Source organism: Aythya ferina (genome assembly GCF_964211825.1).
Source record: "Aythya ferina genome assembly, chromosome: 2".
Lineage (NCBI taxonomy): Eukaryota > Metazoa > Chordata > Aves > Anseriformes > Anatidae > Aythya > Aythya ferina.
Genome location: NC_140297.1, coordinates 66,432,090 through 66,443,971, shown reverse-complemented (window position 1 = coordinate 66,443,971; position 11,882 = coordinate 66,432,090). Strand labels below are relative to the sequence as shown.

At 45.6% G+C, this 11,882-nt stretch overlaps 1 protein-coding gene across 1 annotated transcript in view; it reads right to left on the bottom strand.

Moving 5' to 3' along the window:
* Positions 1-5,694: 5,694 nt before the first annotated feature.
* Positions 5,695-11,882, bottom strand: part of LOC311432951 (C-C chemokine receptor type 8-like) — a 122,155-nt gene continuing 115,967 nt past the window's right edge. The window contains exons 8-9 of the mRNA XM_084511594.1: positions 8,244-8,302; positions 5,695-7,089 (exon numbers count right to left, since the gene is read on the bottom strand). Of these exons, the coding sequence (XP_084367720.1) occupies positions 5,929-7,077 (1,149 nt within the window). The 5' untranslated portion in view covers positions 7,078-7,089; positions 8,244-8,302 and the 3' untranslated portion in view covers positions 5,695-5,928. The remainder of the gene's footprint in view (positions 7,090-8,243; positions 8,303-11,882) is intronic.

Below are 11,882 nucleotides of genomic sequence, written 5' to 3'. Positions count from 1 at the left end.
GAAAGGCTTTGAAAAAAAGTCCCTTTTCTCATGTTCAACTTTATTTCAAAATGCATAAAATATGAAAATACGCACTTGAACTTTTCTGTTGTAAGACTGTGCTGAAGAACATGTCTATTAAAACAGCAGAACAGTGAAAACAGTGGGAAAAATTGTCATGTCTCACACAGAATCACAGAATTGTCTAGGTTGGAAGAGACCTCCAAGATCACATAGTTCAACCTCTGACCTAATACTATCAAGTTATCCACTAAAACATATCACTAAGCTCTACATCTAAGTGTCTTTTAAAGACCTCCAGGGATGGTGACTCCACCACTTCCCTGGGCAGCCCATTCCAATGCCTCACAACCCTCTCAGTAAAGAAGTTCTTCCTAATATCCAACCTAAACCTCCCCTGGTGCAACTCTAGCCCATTCCCCCTCGTCCTGTTGCCAGGCACGTGGGAGAATAGACCAACCCCCACCTTTCTACAGCCTTCTTTACTGTACTTATAAAGAGTGATAAGGCCGCCCCTGAGCCTCCTTTTCTCCATGCTGAACAAGCCCAGCTCCCTCAGCCGCTCCTCACAAGACTTGTTCTCCAGACCCCTCACCAGCTTTGTTGTCCTTCTCTGGACTCTCTCAAGCACCTTGATGTCTTTCTTGTAGCGAGGGGTCCAAAACTGAACACAGTACTCGAGGTGCGGCCTCACCTGAGCTGAGTACAGAGGGACAATCCCTTCCCAAGCCCTGCTGGCCACACTGCTTCTTATACAAGCCAGGATGCTGTTGGCCTTCTTGGCCACCTGAGCACACTGCTGGCTCATATTCAGCTATCAACCATCACTCCCAGGTCCTTCTCTGTCTGGCAGCTTTCCAACCACTCATCTCCCAGCCTGTAGCTCTGCTTGGGGTTGTAGTACCCCAGGTGCAGGACCTGGCACTTGGCCTTGTTGAACTTCATGCAGTCTCGGGTATAACAAACTGAGGAGACCTGGCCATGGGGAGGGGGGGGATGGGGGGGCAAACAGAGGGAGGGAGCAGAGGAGCAGAAACCCAAAGGTTTCCTCACAGCATGCATCCTTCCAAGGCTGAGGATAAGGAGCTGTATGCATGCAATGAGACACTGAGCCAGCGAAGCATTCCCTTTTCAAAACACCAAGAGTTTTGGTGAGAGCTGATCCTATAATACTTGTCATCTGCCAGCTCCCCCACACAGCGTAACATCTTCCCAACTCAGTTGCTAGTGTCCTCAAGCATTACACCTCAATTGTCATCAGAAATTAAAATTTTAAATACAGCAAAATGAGCCCACTTATGCTAGACTGTGACACACGCAGCTAGGGAGGATGCTTTCCAAGAGGAGCAAAGTGAACCAGCTCACCCAACCAGATGAGGACAGGTTGTTGGAGGAAGCAAAGGTATTTTGGATGCTTGAGTTCTTTCAGCACTCATGTGTCTCACTTGAGATTATTCTTAACTCCCTTTACCATTAATGCAGTAACAGGAACTAGAGATTTCTTGAGTCCCTGTGGTACGTTTTTGTCACAGGATGACACAAATGACTGAGAGTAACCCAAATGAATTCTGCACAGATCAAAAAGTTCACTGTCACATTAGAGTATAACCCACAATTACAGCACATCCCAGAACCAAGAAAATCTGAACACTCCCCCACCACACACACCCCTGACCCTGTTGTCCTCTTCTGATGTGCTCCTGTTCTGCAGCAGAGCCTCACTGTAGGCTGTGCACATCTTTTTTTGGTGACCTTGCCTAACCTACACCTCCACACACCCTTTTCAGGACTCTGTGGAGTAATACAACTCCTCAGTTTGTATTTTTGACTGTTACTGGAAAATGCTCTCTGGGAGTACAGCCTAAGTACTGATCACGAATATTGCTGAGCTTCAGAAAATGCCTGATGTGGTCCAGGAGAGGTAGGAATGATTTTCTGTAAAGCTTAGAGACACATCCTTCAGAAAAAAAAAAAAAAAAAATATATATATATATATATGTGTGTGTGTGTGTGTGTGTGTGTTGTTCTTCATCTAAATGTCTTGGATCCCCGTTAGGCCACAGGTTAACTTGCCGCTCTTGAAAAGTCTTCTAAAAGGAAATTCTCCATCCTGCATTTGCACGAGTAAGGGGTTGCTCCATGTTACCAAACTTGCTGGCCATTTCAGTCTGACTGCAAAACTTGAAATGACAGTGCAAAGAAGGTGCATTGACCTAATTTTGCAGAAAAATGGAAAAATGCAAAAAATGTTAGGGTTTCTTCAGATCACTTTTGCATTTACTTGTGTCAGTGTGCAAAAGGGGAAGGGGAAAAAGTGGAAATGGAGGGCATGTGTTCAACAAGCCAGGAAGCTCCCCTGTGACTGCAGGGATGTTTTTTTCCAATCCATGCTGCAGTCTCTGCAGATGCCCATTCTCTGACCTCACTCTTCTCTGGGTATCACAGAGGTGATGCGGGGGAGCTGCTCTGGAGGGTTGGCAGGGTGGGAGCATAGGCAGTGAGAAGGGATGAAATAACTTTGCATTTCCTGTTATTCTGCAGTCTTGAGGGTACTCCTGTTTTCCTGCAGTGAACTGGTGATGGAAATTAAATGACTGTGCCAGCTACTGGGGGAAGAGCTGTGGGAGTAACCACTGCAGTGCAAGGAAGATTTTTGTCTGCATGTCAGTAGTGCAGAATCCTCTGTTGCTTCACTTCTGGAGGAAGCAAGCCATTGTACTGGGTCTGGCTGGAATGTTAACTTTCCCGGCAGCAGCCCATTCAGTGCCGTGCTCTGTACTTGTAGCTGGAACAGCAGTGTTATCACACCAGTGTTGTGTCTACTGCTGAGCAGCAGTGGAACAGCATTGGGCCTTTCTCTAACCCTCCTAGGGGGTGGGCAAAAAAGTGAGGAGAGAAACATCACTAGGGCAGCTGACCTAAACCAATCAAAGGGATATTCCATACCATGTGGTGTCACACTCAGCAATAAAAGGTGGAAACAGGAAGAAGAGGGGAGGGGTGGGCTCTTGTTGAGAAGACATCAGTCCTCCTCTCAAACACCGGCTGCGTGCGTTGAGGCCTTGCTTCAAGGACGTGGTCAATCATCGCTCATTTGTGGGAAGTAGAGAGTAATTTCTTTCCTCTGCACTTCCATATAGCTTTCATTTATTTTGTTTGTTTGTTTTCCTCCCTTTTTCCCCTTTCCCTTTTATTTCCCCTTAGTTAAATTGTTTAGTTCATGGTAGTCTTTATTTAATTATTATAATTATTTCCCTTTAATTAAATTATCCTTATCTCAACCCGTGAGTTGTTCTTTGCTTTACTTCTCCCCCTCCTCATCTAAAGGAGGGGGAGTGAGAGAGCGGTTGTGGGGTTTAGCTGCCCAGCACGGTAAAACCACCATAGCCATGAAATCCTACAGTATTGTACAGACACCAACATGTACACCACTGTGGGGATGCAGAACTTGTTTCCATCTCCTGTGCTTCCAACAAGGTGCAATCTAGGGGGCTCATGCTGCAAAGTTTCAGGGGTGAGAAATTGTTGATGCTGTCCTTCTGCCCACCACCCTTTGTCTTTAACCTTAATACCTGTGAATCCTGTTCTTGGGCACATACAAAGAAAAAAGCCTGGTTGACCATGAGTGGTGAGGCACCTGAATGGCAGGAGCTGCACTGCAGGAGTGACATCAAGGAATCAGTTAAACGTTTTCCTTTATTCACAGTCTTTGGTTTATGATTTGTGGAATGTGTCATGGCCCACATGAAAGAACATTTGTTTTTTTCACATGCAGTGTTACCAGACTGTTCTTGGAAAAAAAAAAAAAAATGTATCTTGCAGATTGCAAATACTAACACGCATTAAAATAATAAACCCTATCTGAAAAAGATCAGTGGCTGAACAGAATTGTCTTTTGTGTTTTGTTGGTTCTTTTCCAGGAATTAACCCCAGTATGTGTGGGGATACTGCAAGGGTAGGCTCTTACAGTGAATTAAATTGCTAGAAAAAAAGATAATAAGATAATCTGCTCTCAGCCTCTTTTTCCCAGGGAGAGGGGGAAGAGGGAGGGAGAGAGAGGAGGTAGAGAAGAGGCAGCTGGAGGGATAGTCAGTTGTGTAAAACTGCTTGGGATAGAAGAAAAAAGCATAGGCTGAAAGAATCAGTGACAGGACAAGGAAGTTCCTCAGGTTCTGGGATTGTGCAATTACACTGCATACAGTATCTTTATTATAAAACTCCAAATAGGGTCATACCTTGAAGGGAGAAATAGACCAGGGCCAAAAACTTCAGAACATTGCATTTATCTATCAATATTTGTGTGCGTGTATATATACATATACGTATATACATACATATTCACACACACACACATTTAATATATATATACACATATATATGTGATTATATTTTATATGTACACATGTATATGTATATGCATGGTTAACCATTCACATATATATCATTCATTTGCAGTTACCAAGCTCAAACAGCAGAAGGGAATGTCTCAAGAAGCTCATACTAGTGCATCACTTGTTTAAAGTGTTCAGAAAGCCTGTCTGGGTTTTAGGCAACTCTGAAGTGTCTGGCCACTCACACCAGTCTGTGTCATCTGGTTTAGATACCACCTGAGTTACAGGCTCTTGGTGTATTTCCCTATTTGTCTTCTCTCCATCCTGTTGCAGGCTTTCAGCAGAACAACCACCCCTCAGCTCATGGGTCAGGGCTGTGCTGAAAGCAACCACCTCCTTGGACACCTCCAGCACATCTCCAGGAAGTTTTTACATATGACCTTTACCAATCTCTCAGCTTACATTCGGTGTTTTCCACTCTTCGGTCTCTTTTTCCTAGTAACTATTTCTCCACTCATACCCAGGGCACTCATTCATTTCCATCAGGGTTTTTTTCTTAAGACTCCCACAGTGTCATTTCTCAGCTGTGACTTTTAAACCCTTCCAGCCCAGTAGCTGCAGGTCCTGGTAGCAAAGAACTTAGGCAGATAGGGAGGCAGGGTCATACCTAGATACTCTTCCACCTTCATGTTAACAAAACCCAGGCATAAAGTTAATTTCTTTGTTGCTTGACTAACTGATTGTTTACTAAACTCTTTCTGGGCTGGGAATGTTGTTTAGATATCAGGTAGAAGCCAGACCCTGGAGTGATTCTTTAAATGTGGGGACTGTTTCCCTCCCAAAAGCATGTTCCCCCTCCCGTGTTGAGTCCAGTCCCCACTGACAGAGAAAATCCACTCTGTTTTAATTCCCTGTGCCATTACTGTTGTCTATTCACATAATTAGTGTGCAAACCACTTTCCTTGGAGGGGAGTTAGTTGTTTTAATGGACACATCTGGCATCTTTCCTACATACAGACGATACAGCCAGCTCTGAGAGCAGTTCAGGACTAACTGCCTCCCCCAGGGGAGCAGCTCACTCAGGAGCTATGAATAATTAAATAAGCAATCCAGAAATAAGTATTACGCCTTTGTTTTGTTAACATCAGAAGTATTTAGGTGTAACCTTGACACCCTGTCTGCAAAGACAGACTGCCTCCTCCTTGTACTTTGATGCACAATTTCATGATTTTATTAGAGATATTTGAGGACCATGCATCCTGTGCTGGAGGCACTGGGTGCACCTTTCTGTACTACTAGGGCAGTGATGAGTCTGCTGGCAAATTTGGCCTCCTTTTCACAAAGAAGGTAGAGAAGTATTTCAGAAGAATTGCATCCATGCAGGTATCCGCTCAGAATGGTATTACAGCATATAATGGAGCAAGGTGCACTGCAGCTTGCTCTAGGATTGCGTGATTTCCTAGTCACACTTTGGTAATGGGCCACTGCACCTAAACCTCCTACACTAAGGCAACAAGAAGACTTATTAACTGAATCACCGGGAGGACTTCTCAACTTCAGGTCATGCATGAAGTATGGGAGCTTTTGTCTTGCAGCTCTACAAGACACTACCAACAAAAGATGACTGCGAGGACCCCATGTGCACAGAGGACTGCCTGTCCAGTTTGTGCCTGTGGAACACACTGTAGTTGTTGCAGGTCAAGAGAAAACGTGCGTATTTGCCAAAAGCCTCGCAGAGATACTTCTTGAACTTCTCACCCACAAAGGCGTAGATGATGGGGTTGAGGCAGCAGTGGACGAAGGAGAGCGCCTCAGCCAGCTCCAGGGCTAGGTCAAGCCTTTGGCTTGCCTGGCAGTTGTCGATGATGTGCATGCTCCTCATGGAGTCCAGGAAGAGCACGACATTGACGGGGGTCCAGAAAAGGAAGAACACCGTGACGACAATGAAAACCAGCTTCATTGCTTTGTACTTGTTGCGAGTGTGACACCGTTGCAGGTTTTTCAAGATGTTGTGATAGCAGAAAATGAGGATGCCCACCGGGATCAGCCACCCCAGGACATTGACTTCAAAATTACTGAAAATCTTCCAGCTGTTGTCGCTACCAGGATAGTGAGGCAGGCACACAGTCCTGTTGCTGTCATCCATTTCCTGGAAGAAAATGAGGTCTGGCGCTGATGCTAAAATGGCGACTGCCCAAAGGGCCAGGCTTGCGATGACCCCATGGGCGGACGTGCGCACCCGCAGAGCATACACAGACCGCACAATGGCCAAGTACCTGTCAATGCTCATGATGGTTATGAAGAAGGAGCTGCTGTAGAAACCAATGAAGTAAGCTGAGCTGACAATTTTACACAGGGCATTACCAAAAGTCCATTGGCTCACCAGGGAGTACTGAACCAAGAAGGGGAGAGAGAAGACAAAGAGGAGGTCAGAGATGGCAAGGTTCAGCAGATAGATGTCTGTCATGGCCCTGACTTTCTTGAAGGCCATTAGGACCCAAATGACCAAAGCATTTCCCACAAGGCCGGTCACAAACAACACAGTGTACAGCACTGGAAAAAACATAGATGTAAAGTATTTACTATGTTCTGTGGTGCAAGTGGAAGCCATTTCAGGATAGTAGTAGTCCTCATAATAATTTGAAGAGGAATTTGGTGCTGGTGACATGGCATCTGTTGTCCTGTGAAATGAGTTGTAGATATCATACAATGGAGAGGAGTTAAGAGTTGTTGAAAGGTAATCCATAGTGAGAGGAACCTATTCGGAATAAATAACTTAATCAGTTAATAAGCCTAAAAACAGTCTAATGTTAGTCTGAACTAAGCTTTTGCAAGAGGATATAATTTAGATACACAGAGATAAGGCCAGGTAAAAAAAGTACAACAATAGCAGCAAGCAAAAGCAGCTCACTGCTGCTTCCAGTGCCATACTGTCTCCCCATATAGGGGACGACATCATGAACTGCATGTACAGAAGGAAACCAACCAAACTTTCTGGCAGCTGACAGTGTCAGGATAATTCTTTTCTGTGCATTCTTTTACATTCACATAAACTTCCTATTCTGAAAATCATAGCATTGCTTTTCCTGCTTCCATGAAAACAAGGATGGAGAAATCTCGGGAAAAGAAGTTTCTCTCTTCTGCACATGCTTTGCAGCTGCAGAAAGCTAGAGCTGTGTGATTACCCTGACCGAAAGCCCCTGTGGAGCTAGTGCACATCCACAGCATGCAGCTGGGACAAACCACTGTGTCCAAGTCAGAGGATGAAAATGAGGAAGGAACATATGTGGCCAGTCCTGCCCTGCAGGGGTGAGGCTCTTGCACCAGAAGGGCAAGGGCAGAAATGCTGTGTTAAGCCTGGGCGGGGGGGGGTACCAGCATCCCCCCACAGCTCCTTGGGGGTGCCCAGCCCTATGCCTGCCCCATGCCACTGAGCAGGTGGTGTGAGACACCCAGGAAGCATCACCAAACCAGCAACCAAATGGGCACAGCCAGGGTGCTGAGAGCCCCCAGTAGAGGTTTTGGGGCTCAATTCTGTATTTTGTTAAGGCCTTTGCATGGCTAATGGGGATGGATGGGTGCCGATGGCTTCAAAGCCCCCACAGCCACAACTACCATGGCCAGCACAGTGCAGCAAGAGCGGTGAGGGCACATCCCCAGCACAGGGACCCCCCTGGACACTCCTAGGGCCAGCCCTGCCCCAGGGGACAGTCAGCCCTGACACATGCAGCCTGCTCAGTGGGAGATGCTTTCACACACGCTGCTTTCTGGGAACTGTGACCACACCCTCACTGTCCCCACCAGCATGGTCTCTCCCAGTAGCAAAGCCCCACACATCCCAGTCACAAACCTGGGCCCCTCAGGTGTGCCCCAGGGCTCAGCTTGCAGGGCAGCAGCCAGGGAGCAACTCACCAGCAAGTCCTCCAGGTCTCCACCGGACAGCAGGCTCCCCAGGCTGTCACCTGAAGTCTCTGTGTAGGAAGAAATACCAAAATCAATGCCTCTGTAGATTATAGACACCTGAGACTTGAATATACACACTTATGTATACTTGAGTATACACACTTATGTTTCAATGCCAAGTCACTGACAAGGTCTTCACTCTAACAGCAGACAGTCAAAAATTGCCTCTTCCTTTATTCTTTACCTGTGTATTGCAATAAAGACCCATGCTGACCACAAGCCAATGAGGTTGGTTTCTTTAGATGATTGTCATACAAAACCAGCAACCTCAGCTTCAGCTTGAAACAGTGCTTTAGTCAGCAGAGGTAGAAACGTCATTGGAAGAGATCTGCAATTTTCCCCACACGTCTGCAAGGTGCCCATGTCTCTCAGCAGGTGCCCCTTTCTCAGTGGTAGCTCCAAATCACCAGGAAAGAGGAAGATATGCTGCTGCTCCTGGATTTGTGGAGGAGATGTACAGCCCTGTGTTTTGCAATTATTATTGCAAATGATCTTAATTTTCTTAGGAGGTATCAACCCCAAAGGAAAGTTCAGTCTGAGGGGTCACATCATTTGCCCTTGAGACACGTATCTAGTGGAATAGCTAGATACATGGAATAGCTAGAACAGTATGGGAAAGTCTCAGAAACGCTCCTTTCTGGACACATTCCCCAGACAGAAGTGCTGCTTTGCCTCCTTTTTGCTGTGATAATATCCATGTATGTCCAGAGATCAGAACTGGTAAAAAACATGAGAAAAATAAAAGAAATTTTAATGAGAGGCATTTATTTGTGTGACACACCTCTCTTGGCTGAAAGATGCTCCTGCAAAGGGATGTATCTTCATGACCACAGAAAACTCAGAATACCCCAGTAACTGGGTCTTGTCCAGGATAATCCTGTGTTATTTTCATCCTTTTGAAAGTGCTGCTTTAGTCTACCAGTAGTGAAACACAATGAAATCACTAATTATTCTGGGATGGTCGCCTTCCAAACAAGGACATAGGCAAAGCAGAGATGTTTAATGCCTTTTTCACCTTTGTCTTCAATACCGCTGATAGGCTTCAGGACCCAGAGCTCCATGAGCTGGAGGACTGTGACAGTGGAAATGATAAACTCTGAACAGACCCTGAACATCTGCAGGATTTGCTGCTCCACCTGGATCCATACAAGTCCATGGGTCTTAGTCATATGCACTTAGTCATATGGTCTGAATTTTTGGGTAGACCAGTGTGGTGCTAGGAGTTGGACTAGATGATCCTTATGGGTCCCTTCCAACTTGAGATATTCTAAGATTCTATGATTCTATGAGATCCAGAATAGATCACAACAGAAAAATAAATAAATAAATAAATAAAAAGGAAAAAAAAAAAAAAAAAGTGACTTGAGCTATTCTGTCCAAATGTAAAAAAAAAAAAAAAAAAAAAAAAAAAAAAAAAAAAAAAGTTTGGGAAATAGAAGGTCTATTCTAAAATATCCTTGGTCTGAAGATGTCCATTGTAACTGTGAAATGCAGACTGGCACACATTTTTTTGTTAACATTTATATCAGAGCTATTCCTGGACATATGCTTTGCAGTTTGGCCAAAAAATGTTGGCCACAGCAAAGTTGTGATGAACCATGCCAGTTCTGATACACGACTTTTTACGTGACTTACTTTTTGCATAAATCTATGTTTCTGTTCACTCAGCTAAAATGCCAAAATGTACAGAGCTGCGTCACAGAAATCCCCATTCAGAGTAATGGTGTCATATTTTGGGTTTCAACAGACTCTGCTGACTCATGCATCTGCTGAGGTGTTGTCTGTAGCCAACGCCACTCTTATCTCAGAGCTGGCAGGACTTGCTGCCTGGGTACAATGTGCTTTTTGGCTATTTGGTACAGTCAGAGAGTGCTACTGTAACTCTGGCATGAACAGATGCATCAGACCCCATGCAGGACAAGACACCTCATTAAACGCTATTTTTCCTCACCATGCCCTGACATCCAGACACACTTCCCACTGACATTAATATACAGACATCACAAAGACATTTATTCACACATCTTTTCTTCAGCTGGCACTCTCCAAGGATGCTCAGTGTCTCTGTAATCCTCCATATGCTTTGGTTTGCAGAAGGTAAAACATGAGTTTTGAAAGAAAAGGGCACTCAGGCACCACAACCAGCTGAGGTCTTGATGTCACACCTGCTACTGTTTGCTGCCCAGTTATTCATTCCTGTACTTGAGGATACTGCAGGTACAGGAGGGCTTCTGAACAAGGCCAAGTGGTGCTCTTTCCTCTACAGAAAACAAACAAACAAACAAACAAAAAACAAAAACAGGCTGTTAACTGATGAAGAGCAGCAAGGATAATCGTTCCCAAAGCCCTAACCATTGCTTCAAGATAAAGGTGATCTTTCTAACAAATGTGAGCGTGGTGCCAAGGTGTGGTACTCACATGTGAAACAAACTGCAGGGGTGAAGCAAAGCCTGTGCTCTGGCTTTGCCAAAGAGAGGTGGCAAATTAAGAAACAGAGTGGAGCAGGGCAGGTCTCTGCTCACCTCTCCATTTCCTAACAGCACCCTCTCTAAGCCAGCACCAAGACCATCACGGCATGAATAGGCTTCTCTGAATTTCAAAGACATGACAGTCCTCTCTGAAGCATGGTGGCTGCCATGGAGGATCAGCCCCAGCCTCACTCATTCCTGAAGCTGAACTTTGATGCTGAGCTTACTGACTGACTGCTGTGAAGGCTGTTTCAGAAAAATGTGTTCAATCATGATCTGAGGGGAAATGCCCATTTAGTACCAATCTCCCAAAACAGTATCCAGTCCATGTCAAAGGCTGAGCAGGTCTTGGCCGACCAGTGGATAGGGTTGTGGCAGTTTTCAAGAGGGGGATCCTTTCTGCATGGATCTGGGCAGCATTAGAAAAAATGTCTATGCATAACCCCCTGTTCAGGGCTTATGGGCAGAATTTCCTAGATCTTTTGGAGCAGAGCTGCTGAAATGATGCCTCTTGTGCCTGCTCTCTGGGCTCGCTGGTGCACAGTCCCTGGGGCGAGGAGGAGAGGACCAAAGGGAAGCAAGGGGGCAATGGAAATCAGTGCTTGGCTCAGAAAAAAAGCTCCAGCAGAAACCTTGATCTCTGGTTGCAGATGAGAGAGCAGCATGTGCACAGGTGAGCACAGGGACAAGCAGAGGGAAAGGACACAGACATGGCTGAGCATCTACCAACAGGAATCTGTAGAGGCTGTGCTTCATTCAGCATCAGACTTCAGCTTAGCACCTGGCGAAGCAACAAGTCACAGACATCAGTAAGCATTTTCCAAGTCACTGGCACAAAGCAGTGCTTTTCTGCATGAAAGGTGATTGAGGAAACAGGCAACTCAACTGTGGAAGCAGGGAGAGAGCAGAGAGCAAGGCTGGGTGGCCTCCCTGGGTTTCTGTCCAAGGTAGCTGCATTCATTCTCCCCTTGCTCATAGCAGCTGCTTTCTCTGGGTTCTATGTAGCCCCATTGGTCCTCAGTGTCCACACCAGAGCCTGTCTCCAGAGGTGATGGGTACGAGGGCACCCATCAGCCTTCAGCTCTGCCTCACAGGTGTCCTGAGCAACATGAGGAATGGA